The sequence below is a fragment of the Eptatretus burgeri genome, chromosome 4, assembly GCF_056783735.1.
Source record: "Eptatretus burgeri isolate ZD-2024b chromosome 4, Ebu_testis_v1, whole genome shotgun sequence".
Taxonomy (NCBI): domain Eukaryota; kingdom Metazoa; phylum Chordata; class Myxini; order Myxiniformes; family Myxinidae; genus Eptatretus; species Eptatretus burgeri.
The window spans coordinates 52,716,840-52,737,952 of NC_140964.1; the positions used below are offsets into that span (position 1 = coordinate 52,716,840).

General features: G+C 44.1%; 1 protein-coding gene across 7 annotated transcripts in view; it reads right to left on the reverse strand.

Annotated features, from left to right (window-relative positions):
- The window catches only part of LOC147028068 (zinc finger protein 385D-like), a 465,436-nt gene that overhangs the window by 90,277 nt on the left and 354,046 nt on the right, over positions 1–21,113 (reverse strand). For 6 of the 7 annotated variants that reach the window (XM_085878078.1, XM_085878075.1, XM_085878077.1 and 3 more), the window contains one exon: positions 235–389. In XM_085878078.1, coding sequence (XP_085734204.1) covers positions 235–389 — 155 coding nt within the window. The remainder of the gene's footprint in view (positions 1–234; positions 390–21,113) is intronic. The other variant, XM_085878076.1, reaches the window with a different exon arrangement.

The window sequence follows — 21,113 nt, forward strand, 5'->3', positions numbered from 1 at the left end:
TGGTAACCAGATCCAGGTCCGGATCATCACCAAAATCTAATCAATTTGGCCCAGTCACATACCCAAATCCATCTCCATCTGAATCCAGTTAAAACTTTTTGAGATATCCTGTTCACAAACAGACAGACAAACAAGGGTGAATACATAACCTCTGTGCACCTTTGGGTGTGGAGGTAACAAAGTTTCACAGCTTCCTTTGAAGGTGATACAGAGCAATGATGTCACATCCCCTACCTCACCAAGGCGACCAAAGATGCTGATAGTAGTTGCAGAGTCCATGGGAAATGGCATAGAGCGGTTGGCATCTGTTGGAAACTGCCTGAAAACAGCCAGGTCAGTCGGACTGCTCAGCATACTTGGTCGTCCAAAATATGGATCTGATTCTTCACCTACAATGCACACATATGGCATCAAAGTGAAAGATTGCACACATATGGCATGAAACAATTCTTCAGCAAGATTTCTCACTAAGATGAACGTGCATGTTTCTTTGTATACAAGGTAAAGGCTCGTGGAAGAGCTAGTACACTGAATGGATCAGGACGTAACAGAACAAAAGGAGAGAGAGAGAGAGAGAGAGAGAGAGAGAGAGAGAGAGAGAGAGAGAGAGAGAGAGAGAGAGAGAGAGAGAGAGAGAGAGAGAGAGAGAGAGAGAGAGAGAGAGAGAGAGAGAGAGAGAGAGAGAGAGAGAGAGAGAGAGAGAGAGAGAGAGAGAGAGAGAGAGAGAGAGAGAGAGAGAGAGAGAGAGAGAGAGAGAGAGAGAGAGAGAGAGAGAGAGAGAGAGAGAGAGAGAGAGAGAGAGAGAGAGAGAGAGAGAGAGAGAGAGAGAGAGAGAGAGAGAGAGAGAGAGAGAGAGAGAGAGAGAGAGAGAGAGAGAGAGAGAGAGAGAGAGAGAGAGAGAGAGAGAGAGAGAGAGAGAGAGAGAGAGAGAGAGAGAGAGAGAGAGAGAGAGAGAGACACCAAAGGCAGATTTGAAGGAGAAAATAGAGGGAGACTTGGACAAATAATGGGTGTGGGGATGCACGAGGGGTCGAGGGGGATGCACGAGGGGTCGAGGAGGATGCAAGGGGTGGACAAGATGTATACAGATATAAACTCCCAGGAAGGAAAAACTGGAACTTTGTAAGGAGGCGTGCTTGGGGTGAGGGAGGGGTTTCACAGGGGTATAAAAATCATGGTTGGGAACGGGGATGGGGGTGAATAGCTGTCTTGAAGACTTGGAGGGGAAGTATGGGATTTAATAGAATGTGGAAGTTGGTTCCACAGGTGGGGGGGGGGGGAGGAAAGAGGAACAATTGAGTGGAGGTGAGCAGTGATCTGCATTTTGGGAGTTTCATTAGAAAGGGCTTGATGGTCGACCATATGTGCTCAACAGAAACCTGGGGTGGGGGCTGGTAGGGTACTCTAATCAAGCTAAAGATGACGGTCTTGTCAGTGGATAGGAGTTCAGGTGTGCCAAGGAAGGAATTTGTATGATGGAGGATGCCCAGTCGGCTGCTGGCTTTGGAGGCCAACTTTGAAATGTGGTCTGCCCAAGGAAGATCATGGCTGATCGTGAGACACAGTTTGAATGACTGAACTTCCTCACGAGAATTGTGAAGAAAGTAGAAAGAAGAGTTGTTTGCTCGACGGTTCTTTTGGAGAGAGATAGGAAGAGTGTGAGATTTGTCTGGATTGAAAGACATTTTTGAAGTATTTGACAAGCTTGTGATTTTGTCAAGGTCTGAAGAGCCTGCCTTTCTGAAGGACGAGGGGTGTCATGACAGAGGGTGGAGTCATCAGCACATGGATATAAAGGGGATTTCCCAGAGTCAGTGAGATGGCTGATGAAGATTACAAATATCACTGAGCCCAGAACACTGCCTTGGGGTACTCCAACCTTGACAGGGAGAGGTGATGAAAGGATTACATTGAGAGCCACACGTTGGCCATGAGAGTAGAGGAAGTCACTAACCCCATACTGGAGTTGGATTTGGATGCCATAGGCAGAGCGTTTGGAAAGCATTGCAGGATTCCAGGCTGCATTGAAAGCTCGAGATATGTTTAGAGAGACGACCCTGGTCTCATGTCTGATGTTGAGGTTTCCATCCATTATTGGGAGAGTAGGAGCAGCATGTCCGGGGTGGAGTAACCTGGACTGAATCTGAATTGGTGATTTGAGATGAGGCTAACGGAGAAAAGGAAGGATTTCACGACCTTGCTGATGACTGGAAGTAAGCTCATAGGTCTGCAGTTAAGGGGATCAGTTTTTGCATGCAATACAGTGATATTGGAATGATTTCCAGCAGATGGAAGATAACCCAGGGTAAATGATAGGGTGAAAAGAGCAGAAAGAGGATGTGCAAGAGCAGCAGAGCAGGTTTTTAGGACATGTGAGCTGATGCCGTCAGGTCCAGTTGCAGAACCAGAGTCGAGCATTTCCAGAAGCTTCTCCACATTCTCAGGTGCAAAAGACCCAGAGTCTGGGTAGAATGGGAACAGAGAGTAAGGGGATGGGGGCACAAGATTTGGAAGCAATTAACACAGAATTGAGGCTTTCAGCCTTCTCACGAGAGGAGTCGGCTGTGGGACCATTTGAAGAGAGGGATGGGGGTGGAGGGAGAGCATACCCCGAAGACAGGCTTAACAAGGCACCATCAGATTTTAGAGGAGGGAGACAAGTTTGAAAGTTCATTCTTGAGGTATTACAGATGTTGTTTTCTGACTCTCCTGAGAGTGGACGCACACTTGTTGTGGTCTTTGTTTAATGAGCTAAATTTGCCTTCGGTCGAGTTTGCTTTCCAGGAAGAGGAGGCAAGTTCTTTCAGAGCAACTGTCTCATCACAGGATTCAGTGTAATATGGGCAGGAAGAAGAGCAGGATAACTGAGGTCGAGATGGAATGGGTCTGTACATAAGAGAGAGAGAGCAAGTGTCTGTGGAAAAATTCCCAGGGTGAGTTAATATCAGGGGCAGTAGATATAGGAAACCAGTCCTGAAGTGAGATGGCTGCTTGCAGTCCCTGCCATTCTGCGTGAGTGAACTGCCAGACCCGCTAGCACTGAGGCAGCTCTCTGAGAATAACCAGAGATGTTGGCTTTCACAAGCATAAGATCAGATGAACCAATTGAAGCAGAGGAAGAGCAGGAGACATTTCCAGGAAGGTTTGTTATCACAAGGAGGGAGGATTTGTCATTGAGAGAAATCCAGGTCAGAAAGTTCACAGATCGAGTCAGGACCATGGAGTCGCAGAAGTCCTTTGCTGAAATGCCATGGCTGGTGAGAGAGGTACCAACACCAAGTTTCATGGTGACAATTGAAATCACCACATATTAGGAAAAGAGAGTTGGGATGAGTGGTTAAACGTTGGTCCATGTTGTCTGAGAGAGAGAAATGTCAATGGAATCATCACTGTTTGGAAGACGGTACAACAACTAGACAAATAAGATGTGGGAGTGGAGGGGAAGTCACAGCCAGAGGTACTCCTGTGGATTTGGAAGTGTAAGATCAGTAAAAGGGCAGTGAGAAATTGAGTTATTGATGTAAAGTACAACTCCACCACAGGGGTGGTGTTCAGGCCTATCAAATGGGAGGAAACAATAGCTGGGGAGAGACAATAGGGCATCAAGGACATCGTTTAGAAGGAAGGATTCTGTTAAACAGATGGTGTCCAGTTTATCAGTGGCAGATTGAGAGATCTGTCATGTTGGAACAGAGACCTTGGATGCTTGAGGTCCACACAGGTGTTGACAGAGGAAGAGGCATTTGGAGGGTGCAGGACTGGGGGAGGGGAGGCCTTTTATGGGCAGGGTGAAAGGGAGGCTTTAAGGGGACATGGTGAGGGGGATAGTTTGAGTGGATGTAGTGCAGGGGAATGTTTGAGTGGGTGTAGTGAGGAGCAAGCATTGATGGGATGGGGTGAAGGGGAAGCATTGAGAAGGTGCGATGAGGAGGGATGCAGAAAGGGGGGACATGAAACTTTGAGGGGGTAGGATGGGGAGCAGGGAGCTGAAAGAGGGGACATGAAGTGGCATGATACTGATTCTCTATTCCCAAATTGGAAAAATGTAGATAACGATGCTGTACTTGCAGGAGGAGCGTTGGTGGACCAGTGCTTAGCTGACACTCAATTTTAGAAAATAATACTTGTGAAGAAGAAGAAGCAGAAGGAGGAGAGAAACACATAGTGGTGAAGAAGAACATGTGGAGTACTCCTGATGGAGATGTTTGTTTGCATTATTATTTTACAAATGTGTGTGTTTGTTTGTTTGTTTGTTTGTGTGTATTAACGAATATCATTGATAAATATATTATGTTCAAGGATTATACCTGCACCGATTCACGTCAGTCTTTAAAACGTTAGCATCAATCGCACCACTCGAACACACACTTCCACATTGGAGACTCGTATCATGAAACCATTCAGCTAATCTCAAGTAAATTACAGCTGATTTGACATGTTTATTTTAAGGGAAACATCAATGTTTAATGATGCTGCCACTTTCCAGCCATCTTGCAAATACCCAGAATGCTTTTGTGCAACTGCGATGTCATTTTTCAAAGCAGTTGCCAGATGAATTGCCTGTACTACTCCAGAAACTTTCAGCCATCTGACATTCTTGGAGTATTATCATGAACAAAAAGTGCAGGCAAACCTCGAACCAACCCCAAACACTTAAACCGTGGACGTCCAAGTTATTCCACTCTCCTCTTTCTCCTGTACAGTTTCCTTCCTACAAATCAAACTCTACAATCTTACACTCACAGTTGACTATTCTTGAATTCGCTTGCAATATAATCATTGAGGAGAACAGCTAATTTATACATTGCACCTTGAGTTGTGACTGAACTATTAATAAGAAAATTGTTCAGTGTACAGACAAGAAGCACAGGCATCACTTGGAAAACCAAGCCAAACAAGAAAAGCAACAAGGGAAATTTAACAACCTCTTCGCATTGATCTCCTTTAAAGTAATGATCTGAATATGGTGGAGGATGTGGAAGTTGTAGAGCATTTTGGAGCAAGTGACCATAACATAGTGTGTGCAATGATTATGTTAAAAGTTTGGGATAGTGGAGTTAGGCTATTAATATTTCAGGAAGGAAAATGTTGAGTGGGTGAGGAGAGAGTGCGACCAATGCATTGGGAGAACCTGTTGGCATTTTGAAGAAATCAAATTTTGTTTTTTTTCTATTTTTTTGTGGGGGCCAAAACACTTCCCTACACCCACTAAGGAATGAATCGGAGATTATAATCTTATGTGATTATAAGATTATAAGAGAGAGAGAGAGAGAGAGAAATAATTATTTAATATTACCTTTCACAGAGCTACAAAGGCTGATGCACAATAGAGCGATTAAAAAGAAAATGCAACTGTTTTTTTTCAAAATTTTCAAATTTTGTTTTCACCTAAAACACTCCTCAGCACTCACTGATGAATTTCTGAAATCCATTTGGCCATCTCTGATAAAAAAAAATGGCGACACGCAGACAGACAGATAGACAGACGAACAGAAAAACATCTCTCTTGCAGTATAGAGAAAATAACAGGACTGGAGTTAGATTTATATCACTATCGGAGTCAACAGAGGCAAGTGCAGAAAATAACAAGGCAAGCCAAAAGAGGCATGAGAAGGAAATGGCTGAGAATATTAAACATAATAGCAAGGCTTTCTTTCAATATAACAGGGGAAAAGAACAGGTTAGGAAAGTGTGGGCCCATTGAAGAAGAGCACCAGGAGAGTGGTGAGTGATTAGAGTGAGACGGCAGGCTTATTAAACAGGTATTTTGCTTCAACTTTTACACAAGAACAGTCAGGAGAATTGCCAATAGCTGAGAGTATCTCTCATTGAGGTGAGGAAGGGCTTTTAGAGAAGATCCACGTTGGAGTGGAGGAAGTAAAGGAACAGCTCGGTAATCTATGAGAAGATAAGGCTCCGGGTTCAGATGATATACGACCGAGAGTATCGAGGGAAGTGGCCGAGCAGGTAAGCGAGATATTAATGGATACTTTCAATAGCTCATTGGAGTCGGGACAGGTACCGGAGGATTGGAGAGTTGCAAATGTAACACCATTATTACCTCCGCCACTGAAGGTGAAGGAGGTTATGTTTTCACCCCTTTCTGTCAGTTTGTCTGTGTGCAGAATATTTCAAAAAAGTTGTGGATGGATCTGGATGAAATTTTGTGGACAGGTTCGGTGTGTGACACGGACGAAGAGATTCGATTTTGGTGAAGACCCAGATCCGGATCCTGGCTACGAGAATTTTAAAAGTGATTCTTCACCATTAAGAGATCGGGCCAAAAACGATATAGAGCATGATATTTTCAAAAATGTATTGGGCCAGATTTGTTCTTGTGGATCAGACATTACGTGGCGGAAGTATGCGCTCTACCGAGTGCCCTTCTCGTTTAAGAAAGGATCCAGAAAATAATTGGGAAACTATAGACCCGTTAGTTTGACTTCAGTTGTGGGGAAGGTGTTGGGAGACATTAATTAAGGACCTGATGAGGAACAATTTAAATAAATACAAAGTAATTAAAGGTAGTCAGCATGGGTTTACAAATGAGAGGCCATGTTTAACAAAATTATTCGAATTCTATGAAGCAGTTTATGATTGGGTGGATGAGGGAATGGCTGTGAACATAGTATGTACATCAAGACTTTCAGAAGGCATTTGATAAGGTACCATGTACGAGGTTATTAGCCAAGGTGAGGGCTGTGGAGTCGCTGATCAGGTGAGTATGTTTAGTTGGGAGGATGTAAGTCGTGGGGTACCTCATGGATCAGTAGTAGGAGTTAGGGCCATTATTATTCCGAATTTATATCAATGATTTGGACAGTGTCGTCAAAGGTAGGCTTTCCAAGTCAGTGTCAAGAGCAGGTGATCAGATTCAGCAAAGTTTCGGTACTTTCATATATTAGGCAAAAGAATGACAGATGCAGTTTAACATCAAGAAAAAAAATTGGTGCTGTGGATGGGGGAAGATAATGAAAATAGAGATTACATGATGTAAGGGACAATCTTGGAGCATGCCACACAGGAGAAGGATCTGGGGGTGGTAATAGATACAGGGGGTAAACAGGCAGCGCAGTTCCAGGCAGCCATAGGTAAAGCAAACAGGGTTTTACGTTGTATTGATAGGGGGTAAAGTTATAAATCAATGGAGGTAGTTTTGACACTGTAGAGGAATTTAGTAGGGCCTAATCTCGAACATTGTGTGTAGTTTTGGTCACCACAACTCAGGAAGGAAAGAGAGGGTTCAGCATAGGGCTACTAGATTGATTCTATAGACAGAGTTATGAGGAGTGGCTGAAGAAGATAGGATCTTACATCTAAGAAAGGAGGCGGTTACAAGAGGATATGATGTAGATGTTTAGGATAATGAAAGGTATTGACAAAATAACTGCAGAAAAGTTCTTCAGCAGAATAGACAGTGATAGGACCAGGGGACATAGCCTGACAGTAAAGAAGAGGAGCGTTAGGACGGTAGTATGACAAGGATCTTTCACACAGAGAGTAGTTAATGCTTGGAATATTCTCGCTGGAAATATAGTGGCAGCAGAAACAGTAGATAGGTTTAAATTGGAATTAGATAGGTACCTAGAAGTATTGGAGATAGGGTGGTATACAGATATTGGCTGGACTTGAAGGTAGCTTGAGAATGGATGGGTGATTGTGTACATATGCGATGTCTGTCAAAAGGTTTCATCCAGGGAGTGTGTGGTCGGTTATATACGAGTAAATAAAAGTCATCGCTTCTCTGACAAGAACATTAAGAGAAAGAGGGGGGGAGCAGGGAGGTGGAGAGAGAGTTGGGAAGGGGAAGAGAGAGGAGGAAGGGAGGGAAGGAAGTGAGAGAGAGAGAGAGAGAGAGAGAGAGAGAGAGAGAGAGAGAGAGAGAGAGAGAGAGAGAGAGAGAGAGAGAGAGAGAGAGAGAGAGAGAGAGAGAGAGAGAGAGAGAGAGAGAGAGAGAGAGAGAGAGAGAGAGAGAGAGAGAGAGAGAGAGAGAGAGAGAGAGAGAGAGAGAGAGAGAGAGAGAGAGAGAAAGAAGGGAAGCAAGAGAGAGAGAGACGTGTGTGTGTGTGTGTGTGTGTGTGTGTGTGTGGGTGTATGTGTGTGTGTGTGTGTGTGTGTGTGTGTGTGTGTGTGTGTGTGTGTGTGAGAGAGAGAGAGAGAGGTGTGTGTGTGTGTGAGAGAGAGAGAGAGAGGGAGGGAGAGAGAGAGAGAGAGGGAGAGAGAGAGAGAGAGAGAGAGAGAGAGAGAGAGAGAGAGAGAGAGAGAGAGAGAGAGAGAGAGAGAGAGAGAGAGAGAGAGAGAGAGAGAGAGAGAGAGAGAGAGATAAGAAGGAAGAGTGAGGAAGGGGAGAGGGGGGGGAGTAATGTAATGGGGGGCGGAGGTTAATCAGCTTGGTCTATCCATCCATACATCCCCTCATCCATCCCTTCTGTCTATCCCTTCTATACATCCATTCCCTCCATCCCTTTCATCCATCCATACATCCCTCAATCCCATCCATCCATTCCCTTCATCCATCCCTCCCCTCCACTCATCTATCCCTTCCCTCCACCCATCCATCCATCCATCAATCAATCCTTTCCCTCCATCCATCCCTTCCATCGTTTCCCTCTATCCCTTCCCTCCATCCATCCATCAACTTCTCCCATCCATCCATCCCTTCTCTCCATCCCATCTCTTTCCTCCATCTATCCATTCCTTTCATCCATCCCTTCTCTCCATCCCATCCATTTCTTTCCTCCATCCATTCATTCCTTCTATCCAAATGTTAATAAGGAATGACAAGCTTGGCACCGCATGATACTGCGGGGAACAACACAGGCAGTTGATCATGTAGATGGATAGTGCAGAGGGACAGTGTGGCTTGCAGTGTGGCCAACTGGCTTAAGCACTCAAGGAAGCACTCCAACAAAATGGTTGATGAGGAACGGCTGGCTTGGCAAGCGATGAATGATCCGTCATGTGAGTAAATACCTCCTGGAGATGCCAAAATGTCAAATATGGCTGAATTGGACAAATGAACACTTTTTCTTAGAAGTCAGAACTGCTGATAAGTTCAATTCTGGAGTTTTAATTTTGTAATTCGGCTCAGTTTAAGAGATTCTCGAGGTTATGGCTTGTGCGGAAATGAAAGTCATGAACGCTGGCGTCTCTGGCCATTTATAAGCATTGCAATGTATCCAGAGATTCATAGCTATGATGAACATGCATTCGATAATTTGAGTGAAGAAAGTGAAAAATAAAACCATTAAGAAATCGTTGTGGTCTGTTCCAACTCAAGACATTGTTAATATAAGCAGGCCAAACAAAATGGTGAATTAAGATCCCAGTGAGGGAGAGCAAGGTGTCCGAGGATGCGCCTGATAAAGGATATAATTAAATAAATTAAATTAAATAATTAACTTCAAAAGGGGTGTTTTAATTAACCCAAGCACCCAATTTGCACTCATACACTTCCTTCGAGTTCCCTTAATATGCATGCAAAGTATCCGGCTGCTAGGTTTCATGGTCTTGGAGTTATGGAGGAGACTCTGACTCTGACTCACACACACACACACACACACACACACACACACACACACACACACACACACACACACACACACACACACACGGACACTCTGATATTTATTAGTATAGGTTCTTCAACCTAAAACTGCCTTCTACCACCATCACCCCCACCCCTGCCCCCCTCCAAAAAAACAACAACCAAGAAAATAAAATTTATTAATAAAAAGAATACATTTTCCCTCCCCCACCCCCCCCCCCAATTTTATATTTTAAATACCCAGGTGATATTCCTGAGCTTGTCACATTTTTCTCATTCCCATTCCTCCCTCCATACCCCCTATTATATTGAGTCGTTTGTTTGACGGATTTATGACACCACGTACAAGAAGCAAAAAGCGGGGTTAAGCAATAGCTTCACATCTCTGTCTGTCTATCTATGTATATGTCCACAAATGTCAGTTTATGATCCAGGAACAGTTTAATTTCAATTGAGTGTTATATTTTGAACACGAATCATAGCAGTCATTGGAAAACGAACCTATAGTTTAGCAGAACTTTGACTGAATTTGTGAGATAATTTATTTCATCTTTCTGCCTGCCTGTCAGTCAATTGAAAATTATTCCAAAGAGGAAACTTAATTTTTAAGGACGTCATAATTGACACAAACAAGAAGTAGGGAGAATTTATGTAATGTGTTCAATAAGGTGGTGTGATTTATGCTGCGTCAACGGCGATAAACTTCCAAATTTTTTTTCCAACAACCTTTAAAAGCTTTATGTTATTTTGATTTCAATATGTGTGTGTGTGTGTGTATGTATATATATATATGTATATATATATATATATATATATATATATATATATATATATATATATATATATATAAAAATATATATCTTGTTACGAATTCGTGCCCGCCGGCGTGCGATCGGCCGTTTTCCACTAATAGCAGCCGCGTCGCCCACCAGACAGACAATTCAGTCGTGACCCTCCTGGAACGATCGACAGGAACCAGTCACGGGTGGGGGTTTAACCTCACCACAGCCCAGTCCACATTCTACCCACACGAAATAGGGTCACTCGCCGAATATTGAAATACCTAAGTACTCGCGCGGGTAACCTACCGAGGGGCCGTACCTCGCCGCAGGTCGGCTTGGGACACGAACCGCTTAAGCGGTCCGTTCCGTTCTACAGCAATAACTGAGCGGGTATTTTCGCCGACCTCGACGGATCCGATTCTCCTTACCGGGTGTTTAAAACCCAACTAATTATTCCGCGATGCAAGATGGCATTTTCAATGGGGAAAGAGGACGCAACGAACGGGATACATTTCACAAGCAAGGACATTTATGACAACTAAGCACGTATGTACAGCCAGGCAGTCATGAACGTATGTACAAGCAACAAATAGAAAGCGTTACCACCGAATATGAGCAATGTACAGTCACTTATACAGGTCTACTTATAGGGACACGGCGCCACAGCAGTCATACAAAAACAAAAGGAAAGACCTCCCCATAGGCAGGGAGGTAGACGGGGTCCGTGGACCTTTATGGCCGTGAGCCTTGGCTGAGCGAATAGGCCCACGAGACCGATGAAGGTTACCTGTCCCCCCCCCCTCGGTGGTCGGCGAGTCGTGATGCCCCATCCCCATGGCAGCTAGCGTGGCCGCGCTTGATTCCGGGCCTCTCGCGTGGCCGGCAAGCTCTCTCCGGCGCTCCTCGCCCAGATGCACAAGTTTGCACCACACAGCCGGCAGAGCTGCGCCTTCAGTCCGCGTCTCTGATGCGTCGCCCCGACTCGTCACCGGCCCGCGCCTCCAACAACAGGACGCTCCACAGGACCACCAGGAGACAGGGGAGGAAATCATGCACCACAGGGAGAACGCTGGAGCATGAACCAAGAAGAAGAGAGAAGCCCCAAGAGGTGGACCAGCGCCAACAAGACCAAGAACGAGAGGGAGGGAGGGAGAGAGAGAGAGAGAGAGAGAGGGGAGCCTCACGTGCGGTCCGCCTTAAATAGCGCGGGGCTCCGCCCTTTGCTCCACCTTCTTTTGAGAAGCTTCTTCCAAAGAGGGGTTCCTCCCCTTTTTCGGCCCCACGCCGTGCATCCACCAATTGGGAGCGAGCGCCTCGCCGCTTCTCGTGCCAGCCTTGGCACCGCAGAGGGGTGCGAAAACCCGCGCACTAGCGCAGGTTTCCTTGTTGGACTTTACCCTGTGTTCTCGGACTCCTTTTTGGCGCGAAAAGGGTCGTAGCGTGCTCTGTTGGTCCAAAATAACGATAGAGAAAGAAAAACACTATCTCAAAGGGTCACAGCCCTCTAAATAACGGTGGGGAAACCTATCTAAACACTCACTTACCGGGATAACTGATCTAAGGAACCTTTATGGTGTTCTGCAAATTTCCACAGCCGTAACAATATATACTTGAACAATGTTGAACACTAATTGCCTTTTGGCACTTTCATAACCCTTCCGTTTAGCAGTACCTGGACAAAATATCATGCCATTCTATGTCAGCATTGGAAAAGATGTTCTATGATCTCTCTCGTTTAATCTGGTGTTGGTGTAGCGCAGGTATGATGGGCTGAATGGCCTCCTACTCCTGCGTCAAATTCCGAGTTATTCCTTGTAATGCCAGAGAACAACTTCTTTGATACGTCGGCTTACTTGTTGCGTTGCCATTATGTCAATATAGTCTTCAAAGCCACTTGAGACGGAGTCTGCATTGACCGTGAAAGTGTTTGGCATTCACACCATATCCCGGCTGCCAATAAATAATACGTCACACGTATTTTTTTCATGTGATGTCAAACTATTTAACTGATGCTGTGCAGACTCATACGAACAGCATGAAGCCAATATGTGCCACTTGTGTGGTTTGCTAGGATCGAGACAAACTCTTTGCCTGCACAGACTCAGGGATGTCCGCTATTGTTTTCTCCTTATTCTTTTAAATGAAGTAGCGTGATGACATCACTGTGACTCTCTTGAATGGCTGCTTCTGTGAAACCCAAATCAGTCATAACAGCTCTGGTATGTCAACTGGTTGTCAACAATTCACACAGTACACAGTGCTACCTGGTCCACATGTGTGTATGTATCTATATGTATATATATATATATATATATATATATATATATATATATATATATATATATATATATATGTTGATGCAATGTTAAACCACCACCCCCCCCCCCCTTGACCTCCATTGAAATTTCCAGGTTTTCCTTCATGAGAGTTTACATTCGTATCCATCTTCCCCACCCCATGCATTCTTCCCCACCCTCATCCCTTGTTTGTCCGTCTACATGCATTTTGTCCCACGGCCCTGTTGTTGGCGTTTCCTTCCTCTCTTTCTACTCTTCTTGTTGTGCTGCTGCATCCTGATGTGTCTGTGCTCTCGTTCTCACATGAGCGTTGACTTTGTATCCCCCCACCAAAGAAAAATAGACGAAATGGTCGACAATTAAAATATGTCATACATGCCGTTTACACATTTACTGTTCCACCTGAGGCAGCTGCTGATGCACCATATCGCTGTCTGAAAAATCAGAAAACAATTAATACTGAAAATTGTGGAAAGCCAGCTGCATGTCTCCAGTGCTCACAGCAGGTGGCCGTTTTTCCACAAAAGGGAAAACAAAACGTATTGAGTGGAGATGAGCCATTGAGATGCAGGCAGGAGGTGCTGCACATAAACGAGGGAAGAAAGAAGCATCAGGAACCATGGCAGGAACATCACGAGCACTGATGAAAGCTCACCCCTAATGCCCGAACCAATGAAACCTTGCAGTGCATGTTGGTTTCAGGCACTTATTTTGACCTTAAGTGCAACCAATTCATCATCATCCTGTACTGCAGAGACCAAATGAGAATCGTGCACTCAATTATGACATCACTGTAGACCTCCTGAGCCAAATGATCATCATAGTTTTTGCAAAGAGTGGATTTGCCGTCAGATTTTATTTACTGTTTGTTCACGTTGCCTGTGGGCGCGATTGTATTACCTTACCTGGTAAATTTGTAATGGAGTCTTATTATAGAGTAAAACTGTCAATGGAGAGCATTCATGCACACGAATGTTCGAAATGAAAATGCATTTTGACAAGTGTGCTAATTTAAAAATAATGTCCTGTTTCTTTCTTTGTGTGGCACCGAGATTACAATGTCACCTTATTAGTTAAAAATAACGCCATAGAATGTTGATAGCATGTTTTAATTTGAATCAGAGTCTGACATGAATAAAATGTTTTTTTTTTACTATTAAACTCAGTCGAAAAGTAAAACAAGAGAAAGTGTTAGGAATATTTAAAGCAGCGTGTCTGAGAATAAATAAAAGGAGACTATTTCTTCACCCTTTGCCTCAAATTTCTCAATTATATATTTACATTGTAGTAGGGTCAAGATCCTCAATTCCGTGACCATTGTCTGGCTAGTAAGGTTTGACGATTGATTTGACTTCGATTGACCTTTTATAAAAAAATTAGCCCCCATGTCCCTCCAAAAAATTCCGGCATTTTTTGCCAGAGGCCCAAATCCAAGATGGCTGGCGGCGCCATCTTGAAAATTAAGTTTCGAACCAGAGCACCGAGAATCATGTACAGACACTTTTTCGGGTAAGTCGACCACGAGGATTCCGAATCTGACATTAATTTGACCCAGAAATCCAAGATGGCCACCATCTTGAAGAGCGTAAATTTTTTGTTTGTTTGTGTGTAATTTCATAATTAGGCCCCAGACCGCCACCGTGACAACTCCTGAAAATAATTTTAAAAATAACCCGGGGTACATGCATGAAGCAAAAACATGCATACTGCTTATGTGCATACATAATATATGGTGGTTATATACCTGGGATAATTCCAATTGCACTGGACAATGGGCTGACACTGAGGCCTGCAGTCTTCTGCTATTTGCCAAAATGGCGGCTACATGATTATTAGATCCTCGTGGAGGATCTCTAAGACTTACTCACATTGTTGTTCTTAATCTTCTTCTTGTGGACTTTTTTGTTTCACAGCCTACAGTTTTCATCGAAACTTCCTGAAACTTGGCATATATATGGAAAAATATCCTGCACAGGCAGTAACCATCTCCGATTTTGAAAATTCCTCCTAGAAAAAAAGTTATGATGTCAAAATATCTCCGAAACAAGGCAAGCTTTTTGAATTCTGTTTGCGGGAATTGAACAGAGCATTAGCAGAGATGAATTACCGCATATATGATACATCACTATGACATCATATCAATTTTTATGACATCATTCCTATTTTTTGACATTTTTTGTTTCACAACCCAGAGTTTTCATCGGATCTTCATGAAACTTGCCATGTATATGCAGAAAGGCCATGCACAGGCAGTATCCATCTCTGATTTTGGAAATTCTCCTGAGAAAAAGTTGACGTCATAATATCGCCGCTAATGGAAATCGCCTATACCATTATCTCCGAAACTCGGCAAGCTGTTTGAATTTTGTTTGCGGGAATCAAGCTGAGCATTAGCACAGATAATAATTTATCGCAAACCTGATACATCACAATGACGTCATATTCGTTTTTATGACGTCACCATTAAGAGGATGAGGATCTTAGCTCATTTGAGCTTGTTTTTTTGTGGATGGCGAATTGTGGGTGGAGTCGAACCAGCTCTCCAACTAATGGGGTGAAGGCAGTCCATCCACACTCCACACATACATGGTCAAATATTCGAAAAACGAACTGACATATATGATACCAACAGAGCCTACCCCTTGTATCTGCCAAAACATTTGGGTGGGAAGGAGAAGGAAGGGAATACAAATTTACCCATACATAGAGTGCTTTAACCCTTGCCCCAACCCCCCTCCCACATCCTCACTCCCCCCCCACCTTTGCCCCTGTTGGTCCTGATGTCCTTTCCCATGAGAAATTTCATATACATAATGACAGGCCCCTCCGTATTGGGGAGGGGAGAAAGGAAGGGGAACAAATTTACCCATACAAAGAGTGCTTTAACCTCAGCTTTGCCCAGGTCAAAAAAGAAAATTGTAATACCCTCTGCCACCACCATTAGGTGGCACTACATGGTACATATTTACTTCGAGAATTTACGCCCACCCCCTGCCCCCACACTCCATGTGAGGCTACGGCCACATAGTCTATGTTACCCCCCCCCTCCCACCCCCAAAGACACACACACACACACACACACACACACACAGTTGTATTTGTACCCTGAGTTTGCAGTTTGTAATTTAAAAGATGTGGCCGTGCAAAAGGAACAATGACTGATCGATAGATAGATCCATTGATAGATAGATAGACAGCCATGGAGAAATAAGAGAGAAAAATAGAATGCTGTTTATATATATATATATATATATATATATATATATATATATATATATATATATATATATATATGTATACATATATATATATATATATATATATGTATATATATCAGGTCAGGTCAGGTATGGGAGCATGTGCCAGAACAGCGCGTCGCTGCGTCCACTTTCCGCCGGTACTCCAGGGGCCTCCGTCTGGCCATCCCCCAGGCAGATGCCAGGCCCATCCCCATCTCCTTGAGATGATGGTCAACCTGCTGCAACCATGAGGCACGTGGTCGGCCCACTGGCCTCCTCCACTCATGAGACTCCCTCGCTGAGAGAATCTGGTGAGCAGGATCAGCGTCAGGAAAACGAGCCACATGTCCATACAGCCGCAGCTGATGCTCACGGACTATGCAGGTAACAAATCTCATCTGAGTCTCTCTCAGCAACCGCTCGTTGGACACAAAATCCGACCAGCGATAGCCAAGGATTCTCCGAAGAGACCTGGTACCAAAGGAATTAAGTCTCCGTCTCAGATCCTTGGTCAAAGTCCAAGTCTCGCACCCATAGAGCAAGACTGGAAGTACCAAGGACCTGAAGACTCGGACTTTCGTCCTCCCGCACAGGTACCGGCAGCGCCACACCCCATGATCCAGTGAATCCATGACTCCCCAGGCCCGACCCAGACGTCTATTGACCTCCGGCTCACAACCTGCGGAGACATGAATATCACTGCCAAGGTAAGTGAATCTATCCACGACCTCAACATCCTCACCACAAACAGACACAGACAGGATATATATATATATATATATATATATATATATATATATATATATATATATATATATATATATATATTAGATATAACAAGACCCAATCACGTCTCTCACCTGTAATTGGAGGGAATAAGGCCTAAGTCACATTTGCTCTACGGCGAGGATACAGCGGCTGTACGCCCTCTGAATTGACAGAAACGTGCGGCGGCCGCAGAGTTTCTGCGGTGGCCTCAGGGTGGCCCTACGCCGTTTGGCTATCTTTTTCAGGCCGTAGGGGTCGCCGTGGAATTATAACGCGGGGTTATAACTTTTTTCATTTCTACGTTCGCCGTAGAAATTCGACAAGCCGAAAAAAAAAAAAACTGGTAAAAAAAAAAAATTAACCCATTCGTTACCGTCCGTCTGGCCACACATTCGCCTTAGGGGCCCCTGCGGCCCCCCTGCGGTCCCCCTGCGGGCACCTTGAGGCTTCCTTGCAGCTGCCTTGAAAATTCTATGGCCGCCGCAGGGCCCCCTTAAGGTCACCGTGCGACATCAAATCAAACACCGTACGGCAACCCCACGTTTTCGGTCTCCACAATTTCTAAATATGCCGTGCGGCTACCCGAAAAAGAAAAACATGTGACTGCTACATTGTGTGACCGTGGAAATACTGCGGCCGCCGTATAATTGCTAGTGGCCGTAGATTTTGTAGACCCCACGGCCGCCATGGCAAATGTGACTTAGGCCAAACCAATCAACTCTCACCTAATCAATTATCACAGGTGGCTCGAACTATCAAATAAATTAACTCCTTCCATGCTCTTCTAGCTGAAGAAAGTTGCATAAAGCAACCAAAAAATGCGACACAAGGAAGCCCTTTGCTGTTTCAAACTCTACCTGAGTTATTCTACAGCTGCAGTCTGGAACACTGACGGGTTCCTCTTGTGAAGCCCATTTGTATATATCAATTCCCCTAAACGCTGCCAATATGCCATTATATGGTAGCTGTAAGTTAGAAACACGTTCAGTAAGTTCTGTGGTCGTCCGGAAGACGTCAATCAAATACGTCTACATACGTCAATATGCGTTGGAGATACGTTACACATAGGTTCAAAGCAAGTTACTCATAGGTTAGAAATAAGTTTCGGGTACGCTAAACATTACCTCGACGTGTTTCGACTTATGAGTAACTTACAAGTAGCATGTGTCAACGTGTGTCAATGATCGTGTAACGTGCCTACAACTTATAGCCAGCGTATGCGGAATGTGTGAGTCATATGCTGGCATACGTCGAAAAATTTTGAGCATCTTAAAATTTGTCGATGAGCTCAGCGTACTACGACGTATGCCAGCGTGCTTCAGCGTGCTCTTAAAATATACAAAACTTACCCATAACGTATTCGACGTGTGCCAGCGTTTTAGATAAATTTTTCCTACGTCGGCATACGCTGGCTAAATCGTCAAGGTAAAACAGCCCCTTTAATGGTGTCATCAGTAACAGTGCACCATATTTTGCGGTGTATAAACTGCACTTTTCTCAGCAAAAAAAGGCAAAAGTTGGGGGTGCAGTTAATACACGGGTATAGAAAAAGAATGTCTTAAAAACTATCAAAGCTGAATTTCAATTACATTGCAAATAAACATTTTTGGAGCAATCAGAACTGCTGTTAAGCTCAATTCCACCATTGAAATTTTGAAAATCCATTCAGTCTGGACAGCATTTTATTAACCGTGTGCAGAAAATAAATGTCATACTCAGAAACATCCGGAGACGCCCGGAGTTGAGGTGCGTGGTGTACATAGAGCCTCGCGGCTCTGAAAAAGCCATTAAACACACACAAAAAGAAGAACAACACCTGGTCTCACATCAAAAGAAGAATTATTCACAATAGCTAAAGTCCATAACAGAGCACGCACCTCAAATAAGCTTGCGTGAAAAGCTTCCCTCGTATGTCGTGTTCAAGAGGAAGACACTGCCCAAAGACAAGTTTCCAGCTGGCGTCATTGTTCATACACAGCAGAAGGGGTGAATAGAAGAGGGACTTGTAGTGGTGACTATCTTTTTATATGCATCATTTTCGACATGAACATCTGGTGCAGGCAGAATTAACCCACCAAGCTTGTTCTTTACATGCTGAGGCTATGCTAGCAAATTCTGGATAGCGTGGCATGGTTTAAAACGAGGCACAACCAATCAACCCCAAGTACGTTTCTATACGAAGGCAGGAAATGGATTTAAAAGGAAGAATAAAAATCTCAAACGAGCGAGGAGCCACGTGGAATGGTGAAGCTTGAGGCAGTACCAGTGCTGCTTGGTTATTTTGGCTTCTTTTGGTACTCTTGGTTCTTTATGGTTCCCTTTGTTTTCCCTTGTTTCTTTCAGCAGTTCCTAACTTGCTTCCCACGGATCACACGCATCGACCAGATGAACTTTCTTTCTTCCTAGGCTTTTATTTTCGACCCAGGTTTCGAGGAACATGAGCTGCATCTCGGTGGAACCACCACAGACAAACTTCCTATTTCCCAGACTTGGTATTTTCATCAGTTGAAAATCAACATTTCGTGACGTGTTTCCCGCCAGGATTTTCGACCCGATTCCGAGGAGCATTGGCCACATGCATCTTGTTTGAACTTTCACGATTACTCTCGTCACTACGTTGTCTGAGCATTATGTTGACTGGGAGACTGCTGGCGTTCATCGGGAGGATGAAAAAGGTCAACCTTCCGATCTGTGGCTGGATTGTCAAGGTGTGGGAGGAGATGTCGCCGGACATCATCAAGCGAGCATTTCTGAAATGCTGCATCTCCAACAAAAATGGACGGCAGAGAGGGCGTCATCATTTGGGAGGAGGAGGCTGCAAATGATGGTGACAGCGACATGGACTAGCTCTACCCTGATTCGGACAAGGAGTTATGTGCCATCTTCGATAAGAAAAGCATTGACGAGGATTTCCACGGCTTTAGCCGAAAAGCTTCATCAAACTCAAACGGCCCTTTTCAGGGCCACAAATACAGAATAAATATGTGTGATACCAGTATGAATTCCTTTTCTTCCTTTTTCTAGGAAAAAAAATCCTCTTTATAATATTAGAAAATAAGAAAGAAAAACAAAAACTTCTTGGTATCCTCTCCTCTCTTCAACTTATTGAAAATGAGAATAAGACTTAGATGAAATTAAACAGACATGCGAGTAAGCATGTTGATTCCTCCATCACTTTGTTCCGTACAAAGTTAATGTACAAACGTATTGAGATCCAGATCAGAAAATTAAATGATCAATATATTCATTTCTTTTGAGGGTAAAAAGCATGGGTGCGGTTAATACACCAGAAAAGTTTTTTGGTTTTTTTTGAGGATGAAAATCAGGAATGTGGTTAATACATGGCCGTGGTTGATACATCGGAAAATATGGAAGATAGAGACATATACCACCGAGGCCGAGGCATCTACTACATGCAATGTCAATAGCAGTCCGTGGCTGAGGGAGAAATGTAGCATTGCATTTGGTCTGATGGCTGAGGTCCCGAAACCATGCCAGCTTAACAGATACACATTGCAAATTTCATTCAGTGGAAACACGTGACAGCAGTGAAGTGACTCGACAAAATAAAAGCTGTGCTGTGTGAGTGGAGTCCGCACACACGATCCAGCTCCCCACAATCACCCTCAGTTTGTGCCTCAGCCTCGTTACCCTAGTAGGTCATTGTGATCCTGTCTGCCCACGCTGCGGTTCTGTGTGGTGCCTCTCCTTGCAGCACCCTGTCTGCCTTCCCTCTGGGAGTTCTTGTGCCAACCAGCAGCAGCCCACAACAGCAGCACAAACCCACCATTACAAACTCACCAGCACGAACCAACAACCCAAACCAACAGGTGGTGCAAGACTGAACTCGGTGCGCTCGCTGTCCGTGCTTTTCTGAACCCCACAAGACCCGATCAAGCACTCTTGGGGCGCATTCATTGGACAGCACCATCGTGGTATTTGGAGGAGCGGAAAATGTGGTCTTTCGCTCATGTGCTCATCTTGGCCTTGCGTTGACCCCACAATGAGTAGTGGGTCATGCTCATTGCCCATTACGCTGAAGAAATTTCACGCAGAGACAGATAAATGATGGTGAAGGTTCAATAATGTAGGGAGGGGGCGAAGGTGGGGTGTATATACAGACATTTGGGCAGAGACTAGATCTTTCTTAACAAGTACTCAACACGTTTTATCATCCATGAGAATTACACCACACTTACTCCCACATGTATAATGAAATAACTGCTGGATTCCAATCTGTTCCTCATTTCACCCTCTAAACTTGATCCACAACATATAATTGCATTATTTCAACAGAGTATTATAATCTAGTGTTAACATATAGTTGTTAGGCAGCCTTCGACAAGATATTTCTCTGCTTTATTTTATAGTTACTCGACCAGATATTTACTTAATCCTTGAAGGTTGATAAAATGCACTTTGGTAAAGGAAAAGTTGTTTGGGCTGTTTAATGTCCTGTTTGGTCGCAATCACCAGCCAA